Consider the following 15752-nt stretch of genomic DNA (forward strand, 5'->3'; position numbering starts at 1 on the left):
ATGAAAGAGAATTGTCCGTCCCCGGGGAGTTCTTTTCTGGCCAGCGAGAAGGGGGTTTCTTTCAGGATGGATTGTCCATTCATTCTGGCCTCTGAGGCCATCAGGGACAGTAGGAGACACGGGGACCGTCTTTGTAAGACGGAGAAGGCCGAGCTGCACAGAGTATGAACCCAACGTGGTGGCTGAGGTGCTGGGCGAGGAATCTGTCGTCTGGAAACGCAAGCCCACAATATTCCAACACCCCGGCTGCTGCCGCTTGCCCAGTACAGAGACAAGGTGGGGGAGGGGAGGTCTTGGATAAGACCGTCTCTGTGAGGGCTATCACGTCGCATAGAGCTCTTCCTCAGGGATGGGAAAGGTACTCGCGGGTGTCCCGGCAAAGTGCAAGTGGGAAGGATTGTTAAGCAGACGCAGCTCACGCAGATGGTGAGAGGTCATTCAAAGGGGTGTGCGCATGTGGTTCCTGGGTTACAGATGCTTGTACCAAGCACCAAGCCAGTGTCTCTCTCCAGACCTCGCTGTTTGGCATCTAGCAAGGTTGTGAATTGAAGCTCCCCGCACCCTGCCCACCCCACGTAGCTATAATCTTGGTCTCCGCCTGCTGTTTATACCAACCCTCTGCCCCATCCCCGTAGTTAACCAGGTGTGCATGCAGGGCTAAGCAGAGCCCGGTTCAGGAAAGCCTTTTGCACCTCCTGGAAGTTCCCGCGCTGCTGTTTTTCTCTGCACTTTGCTCACCCACAGGCTGAACAGACTCTGGCCCGGCCCTTTGGTTTAACTCCCCCTCCCTTTCTCATGGTCATTTTCTGCTCATCAGCTAAGAGGCGATCCTGGAAACTTCAGAGCCCGAGTGAATTTTAGCAGCAGAGAGGCCAAGAGAAATGGCCATCACGTAACCCTGGGCAGGGGTCCACACTGGGAAAACAGCACGTCTTCCGATGGGCCCCTTGGTGTGTGGGAGTCCTAGATTTGCGTTACTGATGCAATGGAGAGGGGGGCGCGAGCCAACGGCGCTCCCTCTGCATGAGCTGGACTGGAACGAGCCACGTTCTGAAAATGTAAATAGTTTTGAGAGCCAATTAGCCACACTCAGCAGGCCAACTAGCCACATGTGGCTAGTGTGCAGACAGGGCCAGCCCGAGCCATTCTTGCGCCCTGAGCAGCGGGCGCGTGGCGCATGCGCGACCCCGTCCCAGGCGCGTGGCACTGAATTGATATATACGGGGCGCCGCACCCCCAGGCGTGCAGCGCGTGCGTGGCAACCTATGGGGGGCGCCTGATGCAGCATCCCTTACCACTTCAATCAGGTGCCCCCCATAGGTTGGCACCCCGGACAGCTGCCTGGCTAGCCCCCCCTTAATCCGGCCCTGTGTGCTGGACACCACGGGACTGCAGAATCTTTCTCTGTTGCAAAGAGCCTGGCTGGATGGCAGGGAGTTGTTGGTAGCCCCAACGGTAAGAACAATCAAGCCATGTTTTCTCTTCCTTCCCGCAATAGCAGGGCCAAGTTGTGGGTCTGGGATTCTCTAACCCAGCTCCCAAGCAGAATACATGGTTTATGCCAGCTGTCTAGCTGCTGGGGCTTCTCCAATGCAGAAGGAATCCCAGGCAGACCTGGAAGGATTTTCTGCTTCTTTTGCTTCCAAAGGGCAGGGAAACGGAGTACAGTTACGTGCTCTGTCATCTTGGAACTCCGGCACAGCTGTCAAGGAGCCAACATAAATTCTAGACTGCCACAAGGGTGGCATTTCGGTCCACCGGGGGAACCGCTAACACGCTTGCTATCACAGGGAGCTCCCTGTGGCTGCACTGAAGTTCGCAGAGGGGCCGTGCCGAAGCGGTTAGCTTCCGCAAGCCGAAACGATACACAGTTCTGATCCACAGGAGGAAACTGGCCCCACCTGCCACGGCCAACGGCATCGTTAATCGTCCTGGCTGGTAGAAATCACCGCAGGAGCCCGGCATCTTAGAATCCAGGCTTCCCTCTGGAGTGGGAGGCGGGAGCAGTTGCTGTGAGCAGGGTCCACCAGCCGTTCAAGGCAACCAGGCTCCCCTCTTGCGAATTTGGCTCCTCCTGCAGCTCTGACACCAGAATCCCATGGGAGCCAGCCAGGGGCCAGTCTGAAGGGTGGGCTTTTAGCATTGTCCAAATGCAGAGATCTGGCTGGCTGAGGGCAGAGGGCTGGCACACAACACTCCGTTTCTGGGTTGTCTCAGCCCAGCGCAGACAGGCCAGCTCGGGGCAAGTCGAGGGTCTTTTCCGGCTCCCCGGCTGGAGTCTCCTGTGACTTAGAGGGTCCAGAAGACACATTATGTGAGGTGCTCTCAGGAGCTATGCCAGGGGTGCACCACAGGGATTTTCAGATGGAGCCGGTCAGCCGAATCAGGCCAAACGCTGTCCGGAGGACTGGGGCGGCTGTCACAGTGCGGGAGTGGCCCCGGGGCGGGTGCTCAGTGACGGGTGGTAGAAAGACCAAGCGGCTAGGCCCAGAGGGAGATATCAGCAAGAGAACTCCAGGCTGGGGGTGGTGCCAGGCCCTGTTTCTCCTCCTGGGCCTCTTGCTCTTGTCCCGCTCCTCCTCGGGCAGTGAGGGGCCCGGCCTGCACCGTGGGGCCGGAGGGGGACTGGTGCAAAAGGCAGCGACAGCTGGATCTCCCCGATGCTGCAGGCTCGTTACCCCAATGGAGCCCCCCGAGGGCGTCCGGCTCTGCCCCCGCTTGCGCTTTCCCCGTGGCCCCACCGCCCCCCCTCCACCGCCCCGGCAGTGACCCCATCTTGCTCTGTGGTAGGGGGGTACCGGGGTCACCCTCCTCTTGGGCGACCCCGCCCTACGGCCCCCAGCCCCCCCCAGCCCCCTGCCCCCTCCTTCCTCACTGCCCCCCCCCACCTCTCACCAGGCCCCATCCCCCCTCCTGCCCCTCCCTCCTCACTCAGCTCTACCCCCCCCCCCCGGCTGCAGTTCCCCGCCGGGCCGGGGGCGGCGCTGGGCCGGGGGCGCGGGGCGGCGCGCGGGGCCGGATGGAGCCTCTTGCCGGGCCCGGCGCGGCCGCCTCCTCGGCGGGGCCGGAGCGGGGGGGGCCGGAGCCTTTGTGTGGAGCCGAGCGGGGATGGTGCCCGGAGCCGGCCGGGTAAGGGGGGGCCGCCCCGCCCCCACGGGACCCCCCCGCCCCGGGACCCCCCCTCCGGGCCCCGCCCCCACGGGACCCCCCCGCCCCGGGACCCCCCTCCGGGCCCCGCCCCCACGGGACCCCCCCCGCCCCGGGACCCCCCTCCGGGCCCCGCCCCCACGGGACCCCCCCGCCCCGGGACCCCCCTCCGGGCCCCGCCCCCACGGGACCCCCCCCGCCCCGGGACCCCCCTCCGGGCCCCGCCCCCACGGGACCCCCCCCGCCCCGAGACCCCCCCTCCGAGCCCCGCCCCCACGGGACCCCCCCGCCCCGAGACCCCCCTGCGGGCCCCGCCCCCACTGGGCCCTCCCCGCCTCGCCCCCCCCCGGCACCAGCCCCCATCCTTCTACCCCCACCCCAGCGCCCCCCTCGGCATGGGACACATCCAGGATCTCTGCTCCCTCCCCAAATGGGGCCCCCCCGCTCCCCCCCCATCCTCAGGAGCCTCCCTTCTGTCCCTTTCCTGAGCGGGGGACCTACCTCGCCCCAGCCGCTTGCTTGCCGGGGGGGGGCCCATTCCCCTCCCCCCGTGCACAGGGACCCCCCCCACTCCTGCGCCCTACTGCTTTCCCTCTGCTCGCCACCCTGGCCCCGTCCACCGTACAGAGCCCCTAGCCCCACACCCTCCAAATTCCCCCCCCATCGACTCCCCCCCCCCCCCCCGTCTGCCTCCAGCTGGGCTGCCCCATTCCCCTGCTGTGTCCCTTCCCACCCTTTCATCCACCCCCCAGACAGACATGTACCCCAAGCTGGAGAGCCCGGCTGACTCATCCACTCTTCCCCTACTCCCCCTCTTCCCACCTTGGGTGATACACGGCAGCCCCCCCTTCATGTTTTCCCCCTCTCTCCCCAGCTGTTCCCCCCCTGAGGACTCCATCCTCTCTTCTGGCCTCTGGAGAATTCGGTGTCTAGCAGAGGGAAGAAAGGGATGTAGTAAACACTGGCACTACACCCAGCCTGAGGCTGTGCCTGTGCTAAGTAGGCAGAGCCGCTGCTAATGGAGTGACCAACCGCCCTTACATTCAGGGTAGCATTGCTGCTTTAACATCCACACACAACAGCCCCCTTTACCTGCCACTCTACTTGGATCTTCCTCTTCTCTTGTTTGGTGTCCTGGGAAATTGGAGAAGGGGCTGGCGGGGCTGAGGTTCAAAGCACGCTGCTACTGTGCAGACGTGCTGATGTGGAGTAGTCTGTCTGATTTGAAAACTGCCCCAAGACTCATAAACAAAAAGGGGGTCCAGGCTGCGTTGAAGGGACCTAGCTGGATCTTGCAGGGATGGCTATCGCAGTCTTAGGTAACGACGGTCCAGAAAGATGGCAGATGGGGCAGTGGTAGGCTGTGCTGTGGAGAAAAACGTGGCCGATGCCGGTGAGAACAGAGAAATAATTCAAAGTGATTTAGAGAAATTAGAACTAGAGCAGTGGTTCTCAAAGTGCGATCTCCGGACCACTAGTGGTCCACGGCCCTCTCCCAAGTGGTCCATGGTTCGAGCTCAGCCCCGGACCCAAAAAAAGTTCCCTGCCACAAATAAAACACCAAAACCTTTTTTGTCGGACATAAATTAATATTTTACTTTGATTTAAAATGAAGTTTGATAAACTAACACGAGAAAGTTAAAATGCTTCATCTGTTTAATCATTTATATGAAACCATTCTCCCTCGCTGCTGCACTAGCAAAATGGCTCAGGCATAATGATGTAATTAACGGTCACTTTCCATTAGCAACTGATGATACTCAGAAAGATTTGCATTGAGCCAGGTGGTCTACGGGCCACAAAGTTTGAGAACCACTGAACTAGAGGCAAGGCGTGAAGTGAGATCCAGCCTGGCAAACAAAAGTACCCATGATGGAGCAGCGGGAGGAAGATCTGAAAATATTCAGTGGCAGGAGGAGTCTGCAGAGCCAGTGAAACTCTAAGCTCGTGCGCTTCTTCGAGTTGCAGACATTTATTTTTCAGTCTGTTTTGCTGCAAAATCCTAAACTAGATTCACTCATGAACCGCTGAGACTAACTGCAGCACTAGCCTCTTCTGGGCTGCCACTGCATATGCTTTTAATTTCCCCCAACTCTGGTGGTGACGTGGGAATTGTCCGGAGGTATTTTGGATCTCAATGACTCAAGAAAAGTAGCGATTCCTTCAGCGGTGTCTGCGTACAGGAGTTGACCTGGTCTGTCTGATAGAGAGCTAGATTGTGTGTAGTCAGGGCATTAGAAATAATGGTGAGTCTAGCCTCTGTGCCATGCAAGAGGGGATGAAGAAATCCTTAACCCTCCACTTCTTTATCCATCAGCGTCGTTATACCTGCTAAATTGTGCAGAAGCAAACTCGGGCTCATCCTGCCACGTAATGTGGAACGAACCATTCCCACTTTGCAAGTGCTACAGCATCATAGCTGCCGGGCTGTTGTTGCCCATCTGTATGCTTCCTAGGGCAATAGAAGGGGGTTTTCCATTGCTGTGAGGAGTCCACTTCTCCCAGAGGCAGAATTCTTGATGGCTCTCAGAGGTGTGAGTTTTTCACCCCCCTGAGCACTAGAGATGTGAACGGGTAACTGGTTACCTGGTAAGCATCGCCCTTAATGGGTGACACTTACCGGGTAACAGTTGACTGTTACCCCAGGAGAAGCCCCCCATCCATGGCCCACCACAGGTTCCAAGCGGGGCCATAAGTGGCAGTAGGGGGACGGAGGAGCTGACGGCCACCATCCCGGGCTGAAAGCAGCGGCTGGCCGGGGAGAGGAGGGGGGGCGCTGCCACATCTGGCCCCTGTGATGCTGTCGATTCCCAGCCTTCATGGGCTGGGAGCCGGCAGCCCAGTGCGAAGCCAGAAGCAGCCAGGCTGGAGCAGCCTCTGCTGCGGTGCGGGGGCCGCTGCCCACCCCCGTTTAATCAGTGAACTGGTGAAACTTACCGTTGAACCAGTTAACTAACTAAACGGGATTTTACATCCTTCCCGAGCACATCACCTGTGTCAACCCAACTTGAAAGTCTGGACCAGGTTTCAGATGTAACTGTGGTGAGGACGGGATACAAAGCTGACCGGAATGGAATCCCAGATATTCAGGGATGGATGGGGCCTCGAGGACCTCCCCCCCATGCCAAGGCAGGATTAAGGATACCACAACCCTTCCTGGCACGTTTGTCTAACTTGGTCTTAAAAACCTAAAGAATTCGATGTAAGTACAGAATTCAGCAGGTCTGGAGCGCTGCCCTAATAGTCCTTACGCCAAATTCCACGCCCCCGTTTAGGAGAGTCGCAAGAATGCAGTTGCTTCTCTCTGTCATTTCGTTTGTGACACCCCCCTCCCCCACCTCTCTGTGTATTTTGAACGGGTAATTAGAGAGACAGTCTCCACTAATGGAGCCACCTCGTTCCCTGGTTGCAAGCGTGGGGACGTTTCACCCCAAAGCAGCGACGAGTCTGAAGTGCAAACTCTCGCGTTTTCCTCTTTCTAGAGCCCCTCGCCCTGCCAGCCCCTGAAAGCGAAGCACCCGGCGAACGAATGAACGAGAAGCCAACCCGGCCGGAGGGACCTTTTGAGCACCTGCGAAGATGGGCATGAGGATCAAACTCCACAGCACCGATCACCCCAACAACCTGCTGAAGGAACTCAACAAGTGCAGGCTGTCGGAAACCATGTGCGACGTCACCATCGTAGTGGGGAGCCGCTCCTTTGCCGCCCACAAAGCCGTGCTGGCCTGCGCGGCGGGCTACTTCCAGAACCTCTTCCTGAACACGGGGCTGGATGCCGCCCGGACCTACGTGGTGGACTTCATCACGCCGACCAACTTCGAGAAGATCCTGAGCTTCGTCTACACCTCGGAGCTCTTCACGGACCTCATCAACGTGGGCGTCATCTACGAGGTGGCGGAGAAGCTGGGTATGGAGGATCTGCTCAGGGCCTGCCACTCCACCTTCCCCGACTTGGAGAGCTCAGCCATCACCAAGCAGCCCTCTGGAGCGGGAGACGGCCGGTCAGGCTGTCTGGGCAGCACGGCAACAGAACCAAACCATTCCCTGGGCGAACTCCGGAGCAGTGTGGAGCACTTTGGCCCCGAGCGGAATTGCATCTTGCAAGGGGAAGTGGCAGAGGACTATAAAGAGGATGACAGGTTGGGTGAAGCCGGCCATAACCTGCCCTTGATGCATCCGCCGCCTCCAAAGACGGAAGAGCAAGAACTGACAGGGCAGTTTGCTTCGGCCGGCAATGCCATGTCTCAGCCCGGCCTGGGCAACGTCAACCTGGCTGTTCCAACCACGGCAAGTGCCTGCCAGCCCTATAAGATCCAGAGCAACGGGGACTACAGCAAAACCAGCTTTTTCCCGGCTGACGCCTCGCTGGACATCTCTACCGGGAGCAATTCCTGCCCCAGCAACAGCGACCATTCCAAAGACCAGGGCTTCGGGCAGATGGAGGAGCTGCAGCTGGAGGATCTAGGGGCGGACGAGCTGCACTTCGAAGACGCCGGCGAGGAGCTGGGCCCGGTGGAGGAGGTCATTGAGCTGAGTGATGACAGCGAAGAGGAGCTGGCCTTTGAGAACGATGGCCAGGAGAGCAAGGCCATGCCGTGCCAGGTCTGCCGGAAGGTTCTGGAACCCAACATCCAGCTGATCCGCCAGCACGCCAGGGACCATGTGGACTTGCTCACTGGCAACTGCAAGGTCTGCGAGACCCACTTCCAGGACCGGAATTCCCGGGTCACCCATGTCCTGTCCCACATCGGGATCTTCCTCTTCTCCTGCGATATGTGCGAGACCAAATTCTTCACCCAGTGGCAACTCACCCTCCACCGGAGAGAGGGGGTGTTCGACAACAACGTTGTCGTCCACCCCAGCGACCCGCTGCCCGGCAAGATCAACCTCTTTGGGGGGGTCCCTGGCTCGGAGCTGGTCTGCACCGCCTGCGGGAAGCCACTGGCCAAAGATTTCCACACCGTCCGGGGACACATCCTCGACCACGTGAACTTGAAAGGCCAAATGTGCAGCGTGTGCGACCAGCGGCACCTCAGCCTCTGCAGCCTGATGTGGCACACCCTCTCCCACCTGGGTATCTCCATCTTCTCCTGCTCCATCTGCGCCAGCAGCTTCGTGGACCGGCATCTGCTGGAGAAGCATATGGCCGTCCATCAGAACATGGAAGAGACCGTCTTCCGCTGCCATTTCTGCGGCCAGAGCTTCAAGCTGGAGGCGGCTTACCGCTACCACGTCAGCCAGCACAAATGTGGCGGCAGCCTGGACGTTGTGCGGCCCAGCTTCGGAGACCGGCTCCAGCAGCAAGCCCTCCAAAAGAGGAAGCTGCCGGAGGAATTCCTGAGCGAGGACCCCGCGCTGCAGAACCAGCCAGGGAACAGCAAGTACAGCTGCAAGGTCTGTGGGAAGAGGTTTGCCCACACGAGCGAGTTCAACTACCACCGAAGAATCCACACCGGAGAAAAGCCTTATCAGTGCAAAGTGTGTCACAAATTCTTCCGCGGCCGCTCCACCATCAAATGCCACCTGAAGACACACTCGGGAGCCCTCATGTACCGATGCACGGTGTGCGGGCACTACAGCTCCACCTTAAACCTCATGAGCAAACATATAGGTGTCCACAAAGGCAGCCTGCCACCCGATTTCACCATCGAGCAGACGTTTATGTACATAATTCATTCCAAAGACGCGGAGAAAACCACGGACAGCTGATTGGGCGGCGCTGTGTTGGGGGCGGGGCAGCAAACGTTAATTGCAAAGTAGCTACTTTGGGGGAGGGGGTTCGTTTTAACGGTCAGACATCGTGGATGGAATTCTTCTTTTTTTGGCCTTGCCTAGCGATTTTTTCTGTCCGCGTCCTGTACGTTAACAGCACGTGAGCTGAACCAAGAAACCTATTTTCTTTGCTTACCTCCAGGCCTCTTAGAGGCCGCTGAGTTCCGTGGACTGGCACGTCTTGCCAGGTTTGGGTCTCATACGTAGACAGCTCTCGCCACCGAGCAGGTTAACCCTCGGTGGGCCTCCTGTGGCTTTGAGATCACATATAGATTTATGCTGCTAGGATCCTAGCACCCTCAGAGAGGAGCAGAATCAAGACAGGAAGATGGTGGACACCAAGGCCACGTCTTCACTCCTGGGAAGATCAACACCGCCACAATTGATCTTCCGGAGTTTGATTTAGTGGGTCTAGTTAAGACCCACCAAATCGAACTCAGAGGGCACCCTTGGAGCAGCTCTTGTGAGGAGTAAGGGACACCGACAGGAACGTTTGCTCCTGTCGGGCTCCCGCTGTGGAGATGGCGGGGAAACTCGAATGAAGGTACGGCGACTCCGGCTACGTAATTAACATAGCTGGAGCTGCGTATCTCGAGTCGAACGTCCCCTCTAGTGTAAGCCTGGCCAAAGAGACTAGCTGGTTTTATTTTAGGCACCGCTGGGGCTGTGCTGCTCCTGACAGGAGCTAAGCAGAGTCAGGCCTTAGCGGGTGAGGGGCGGTTGGCAGGCAGCAAGGGGAGCTCCAGGAATTCAGCTCGGTGCCAGAAAGAGGGAGCAACGTGACTTCTAGCCGCCCATCTGAGCCAAAGCCGCAGTTACTGGTTAACACCCATCCCCTTCCCCCCCATACGCTCCCTCCTATCTCTTCTGAAGTTTGCAAGTCCCATTTGGGAGCTGAGGAAATGAAGGAGTAATAGGAGAATAGGGGGTTGAGCTTCGTCTCACCGTGAGCCAGGATAGATTGTCAAGGGGAGGAATCACTGGGCCAGGGGAGGTACGTAGCAAATGCTGGCAGAGACACAGCTTTCCCCCTTGTCCCCCCGCACCCCATGCCGAAGAGCAACGTTCCTCTGACTGCAGGAGCCCGTTCCGACAGCTGGGGGTCTGGCTCTGTAACTCGGCCGCCTCCCCGAGTCAGTAGTGGGGGGGAGGGGAAGAGCATCGGGCGTCCCTGTGGGACTGGCGCTAGGCCACGTGCAAAGCCTCTGGCGTGAGCGTGAAAAGAAACCGTTGCCTTAACTCCTGGAAAAATGTCTTTGCAGGAGGAACATTCTTTGCTCTGCAGGGTTTTCCCCACCCCTCTCCCCCCCCCTCGCCCGGTACCAGAACGGCCACCGGGGGAATATGGCTGCTTTTCACATGTACCCGCTGAGGGGGGAGAGGCGGCTTTTCTAGCGTTGCTGCCCTGAGGCAGGGAGTGGAAAGGCCCAGGTGTGGCAGACAAGGCCGCCTGGAGGAGAGCCGTCCCTTGGTGACTCAAACTACCTCACAAGCTGGAAGTGCTCAGGGCTCGGCGCCCCAGCGAGCTTTGGACAGGCCCCTGCACTTCCATACACGCACGCTGTCACCGGACGAAACACTTGGACAGCCTCCCCCCCCGCCCCGCCCCGGGAGCTGATCTCTGCCACATTGCAGCCAGGAGGGGACAAGCTCACCTGAGCTTCGCCCGAGGTAGCACACTACAAATAGCTGTCTGGCCGTTGCAGCGCTAGCTGTCCCCCCTCCCCTCCCTCCTGGAGCCTCCTGAGTCCAAGCCCGCTGCCCCCCAGGTCAGAGCCTGGCTGGCTAGCCAGAATCACCGCTAGTGCCGCAACATCCACGCTCCTATTTAGCACACCTGCCCGAGCAATGCTAGCGGGAGTCGGTGTGCCTGGGCTGAGAGGCTGGGTCTGGACACCCTCAACGGGGGTGTTCCTGGGTTCTCACCCCACTGCTGACACTAACTTCACTGTGGCCTTGGGCAAGTCGCTGCACCGCTCTGCCTCAGTTTCCCCATCTGTAAAATGGGGGCAGTAATACTTGTGGTACCTACCTACCTCCCTGGAGCGTGGTGACGATGAACTAATTAGTGTCTGTATAGCGTGTTGACGATGAAGAGCACTTATGAGTATTATGTAGCATCCTAGGGAAATGACCCCCCCCATGTTCCCTTTTGACACCCCTCCCCACCCTATGCCCTGGATTTAACAACAGCCCAGTGGCGTTACCTTTCTCCGTGCTCTGCTCTCTGTTCCTGAGTCCAGTGGAAAACCCACTAGTAACAAAGGGTAACGGGGGGACTGCAGGGGGCGAGGGCATTAGGAGTTAATTGCGCCCCAAAAGGAGGTTTGCAGGAGGGGCGTGATGACTTGGTGCACAAGGAAGGCAGGAACATGAGGTCCGAGGGGGCGAGGGCCTTGGGAGTTCATTGTGGCGTGAACCCCTTGCTCGTCCCCTGTTGTTTAGTGTCAGGAGTGGAGCCAGTGCTGCCAGTTGGATTTTGTGGGCCGGGGGGGATTGCAGAGGGGCACGTCCCTGGCCACAGGTGGCAGCACCCACGGAATCCCTCCTCGCCTGCCGCCGATCGTTGCGGTATCGGTGCCGTGGCGGCCCGTCCTCAGGGCCCAGGAGTGCCAGGGATGGAGATGGAGCCCTGAACGCATCCTTCAGCGTTCCTTCTGAGCCATGCCAGGGCTCGCACGGGGAGCCAGCGCCACCACCCTCCCAGAAGGCTACCCTGCCCAGAGCCTGAGGAGCCCAGCTGACCTCTGCCCTGACGTGCGTTCTAGTACCAGTGCCCCTGCCAAAGAAAAGCCAGGGGTGGCGAGCCCATCGGCTGAGCTTTGCACACCCCGGTCTGTGAAATGGTAACAAAGGGGTGCTCTGTAGGCAGACAGCCCTGGGTGGCTGCAAACTCGGCCCTTCCTGGAAGGTGTTTAAAAGAGGAATGACAAAGCTAGTTCAGCGTTAAATCTGCCCCAACTTTGTGAGCGCCGGGCAGACGTGGCAAATGGAGCAGGTTAGCCGGTGATGGTCGTAGAGCGGCGTCAGACACCTTTCCCTCCCCCGTCTGGCGCGGGATAGGTGGGCTGCAGGCCTGAGCCTGTTTGGAGGTTCCTCCAAAGGGCGTAAGGAGACGAAAAGGCTGGGGGGCAGGTAGCTAGCCAGGCATCATTCAGACGCCTCCCAGAAGCCGAGGTCACCGTTCGGCAGACCCAAAGCAAAGCTGTGAAGCGAAAGCTTTTCTGGCACAACAAAAGGGAGAGACACGCTTGGGCCCTGAAACACTAACGGGCCAGCAGCGCCCTGCTCCAGACTAGGGGACAGGGAAGGCAGGCACCTGCCCCCCTTTTCTTTGCTCCTGTCTGTGGCGACGTCTGCAAGTCCCCTGCTCTGTGTCTGTGGCTCTTCCCTAGGTTTGAATGACCCGCTTGCGCTCTCCATCAGAACCAGTGGGGGGCAAACTACGGCCCCTCAGGCGTCTCTGTGTAGCCCGCCGGACATTTGGTTTTCCTACGGGTGTCACTAAAGTGACGGGAGGTGCTGGCTGATTGCACCTGTGATGGACTGGGAGAGTCAGGCGCTCCCTCTGCGTCTAGGCACCCCGGCCTTTTAGTGCTATCCTGGGAGACCCTCTTGGTGACGACAGTCTTGCGGGCCACTGAGATGGAGGGCCACCTGCTAGCCCGGGTTGCCCATCGCTGGTCAAACCCGTCAGGGTACGTCTACACTACAGGATAAGGTCGAAATAAGCTACGTGGTGTCAGCTACGTTCATTGTGTGGCTGAAGTCGAAGTATCTTAATTTGGCTTTTGACAGTGTCCACGCTGCGGGAAGGCGAAGAGAGAACATTCTCCCTTCGACTTCCCTTACTCCTCGTGGAAGCGGGGCCACCGGCATCGACCAGAGCGCCCCTCTCAGGTCGAATTTGCCAGACCCGCTCATTCGAACCCTGGGAGATCGACAGCGGCAGCTTCGATCTCTGTCGTGTAGATGTCCCCTCAGAGATCAGCAGCCGCAAAGCGTTATCTGCGGGCAAATGGGAAAGTTCTGATAGGCAAACCGCTGCCACGAGTTTCCTCCTTTCACGTTTCCTCCTTGAATTTTCCAAATCGGAGAGGCCAAAACCTGAGCTGTTCCTCCCAGCCGGGGTATCTAGGCCTCGTCCTGTGCAGCCCTCCACCCTCCCTCAGTATGTCAGACCCAAACTCCATGGGAGTCAGGCAGCCGCTTTGGTGAGCTTTGGACCAAGTCCCTAACCCCAGCCACAACGACGAATCTGCAGCAGGGTCCGGGGTCTTCTCTTACTTGGTGCCCCCATCTTTAACATTCCATTTTCTTCCCGCCCTTTGCAACGGGGCTGCTGTGGGGCCAGGCCAGCCAGGTTAGGAAGTCAAGTGGTATTCGAGAGCCATGTTGCTTTGCGAATCCGGCAGGCGGGATTAATTGGAGTTCAGAGATGGAAGGATTCTCTCTCCCGCTTCCATCCGAGAACCAAAGCAGGCTGCTCTGATCCCTGGCACTAGAGTCCCAAACCCAGCTCTCCCACACCAAGCATGTCCTGCTGATTCCCCTGGCTCATTCCCAGTGCTGGTTTTTGGCTCACTGCACCCTGGCTCTGTTTCTAAAGCAAAACACATAATGGGGAAAGGAAACAATATTTTCTGGTAGACCAAATGGGGCTGGAAGGGAAGGGCCGGGTTCTTTTCCCAGCTTTCCCACTGGTGCGGCGTGTGGGTTTGCCTCAGTCCCCCCAGTCTGTACACGTGCGGATACTAACCGATACCTACCTCGCATGGGGGAGGGGGTGAGGTTTAATTCATGTTTGTAAAGTGCTTTGGGATCCTTGGAGATGAACCGGGAGGGCTACAGGACATCCTGTCAGGGAGTCCAGCTGCCTTGTAGCGTTCGGTTTAATCCCGGCTCCCGCCACGCTAATGAAGCTTGAAGCAAACGGCCTCGCTTTAACCAGAAGGGTGGCAGCATCCCCATGAGAAACACAACTGCACGAGCGTGCTGTGGCTAGTTCTGAAACACAAACGGGGCTTGCTTTCGTTCCTCCCCTCTCGAAGGGTCCAGATCTCTTTAAGAAAAGAAGTTGTAATTGCTGTCTAACTTTTCATTAAGTTAATAGTAGGTACTGACCTGATATTTAAGTGGTTACTATCTATTTGCTGTAAAGTTTTGTATATTTTGTAAACCCCCCTCCACCCCAAATAGTAGATGTCTAAAATCGTTGTACATCTGATTCTTTTATACTCCATCGTTCAGCACAAAGTGTGGTTTTTATTTAGAATAATAAAATGGAAAACAGCCACCTCTTGCATTTTGTGTCTTTTTATTGGTTGTTTTTAATCCGCAGGTTGAGATCTGGGCAAGAGATGTTAGATGTAGATGAACTAATTGAATAGTCGATGGGATTTCCATCGACTATTCGATTAGTCGATAAGAGCGCCTCCGCCTTTGGACTGTAGCAAGAGCCTTGCCAGGCTCTTGTTCCGGATCAAAAGCGGAAGCACCGCAAGGAGTGTGGGGCCAGCAGGGATGCCCCCAGAAGCCCCGCACTCCCTGTGGCGCCTCAGCCTTTGAAATGGACAAGAGCCTTGCCGGGGCTCTTGTACTTTTTAAAAGCAGAATTGCAGCAGAAGCAGAGACGGCTTCAGTCCCCGCTTGCGCCGTTTCCTGCTGTGCCTCTCCCTCCCCTGTCCCCCTGCAGAGATGGTGCTGGGGGGAGCCAACTTAAAAGCCAGCCCCCCCAGCACTGGCTTCTGCTCCCCTCCTTGCTACCTCTCTCTGATTATCCGATAGTTGACTAATCTCTTACATCCCTAATTTGGGCCTTTCTGGTCAAGCATTCCCAGTGTCCAGAGCCCGATTTGTAATTACCCCATCCTGTGCTCAGGGCGGTGGCCGATGTCAAGGATCAGAGATAATTCTGCTGCACTCAGACCAGCCTCTAATTTAAACTCTGTTTCTACTTGCAGAAATGTTTGGGGAGCAGAGAATGGCCGTGGGCTGTATAGTTTAATCATCCCCCAATTTATCTCCTGTCCAAACGGCTACAGCAATGGCCTGCCCTCAGCTCCATATTGACGGTGACTGGATTCTCGCGGAGTCAATTATAACTGCCTTTTAAGGCCCCTTTATGCTGCCAGCGTTAATGTAATTGGCTGTGTCTAGACTGGCAAGTTTTTCCACAAAAGTAACTGCTTTTGCGGAAAAACTTGCCAGCTGTCTACACTGGCCGCTTGAATTTCCGCAAGAGCACTGACGATCTCATGTAAGAAATCAGTGCTTCTTGCGGAAATGCTATGCTGCTCCTGTTCAGGCAAAAGTCCCTTTTGCACAAAGCTTTTGCGCAAAAGGGCCAGTGTAGACAGCTCAGATTTGCTTTGCGCAAAAGCGCGTCTAGATTGGCACGGACGCTTTTCCGCAAAAAGTGCTTTGTGGAAAAGCGTCCGTGCCAATCCAGACGCTCTTTTCCGCAAATGCTTTTAAAGGAAAACTTTTCCGTTAAAAGCATTTGCGGAAAATCATGCCAGTCTAGATGTAGCCATTGTGAATCAGCCCCATGCAGCTTGCTTGACATTGTCAAGCCAAATAGCAAGCTGGTGCACCTGCAGAGTTCCCTTGCGTTTTTTCCATCCAGGTGCAGAATAAGTTTTGTTCCATGCACCGAAGCATGTGCGGAAATCCACCACCCAGAGCCACACATGCTGCCAGCTGCAGGCGCTCTGTTAATCCGCTGGGTGGACTTTGAATCTGGCCTGGGTGGCCACCCCAGCGCACCGTGTACAGGGAGCACTGCGCTGCTGGTATTTTCAGAGGCACAGTAGCCAGTGCTGCCTGTAGGG

General features: G+C 57.5%; 1 protein-coding gene across 2 annotated transcripts; it reads left to right on the forward strand.

Moving 5' to 3' along the window:
• Positions 1-3008: 3008 nt before the first annotated feature.
• On the forward strand, positions 3009-14215 carry ZBTB39 (zinc finger and BTB domain containing 39). Of its 2 annotated transcripts, none has more exons than XM_075901828.1 (2): positions 3009-3129; positions 6630-14215. In XM_075901828.1, exon 2 carries the CDS (start codon positions 6727-6729, stop codon positions 8854-8856), a length of 2130 nt encoding a protein of 709 aa, XP_075757943.1. In that variant the 5' UTR covers positions 3009-3129; positions 6630-6726; the 3' UTR covers positions 8857-14215. The 2 variants fall into 2 exon arrangements, with proteins under 2 accessions (XP_075757943.1, XP_014432843.1); XM_014577357.3 differs by lacking the exon at positions 3009-3129 and adding an exon at positions 4022-4540.
• The last annotated feature ends 1537 nt before the right edge of the window (positions 14216-15752 follow it).

The sequence above is a fragment of the Pelodiscus sinensis genome, chromosome 19, assembly GCF_049634645.1.
Source record: "Pelodiscus sinensis isolate JC-2024 chromosome 19, ASM4963464v1, whole genome shotgun sequence".
Taxonomy (NCBI): Eukaryota; Metazoa; Chordata; order Testudines; family Trionychidae; genus Pelodiscus; species Pelodiscus sinensis.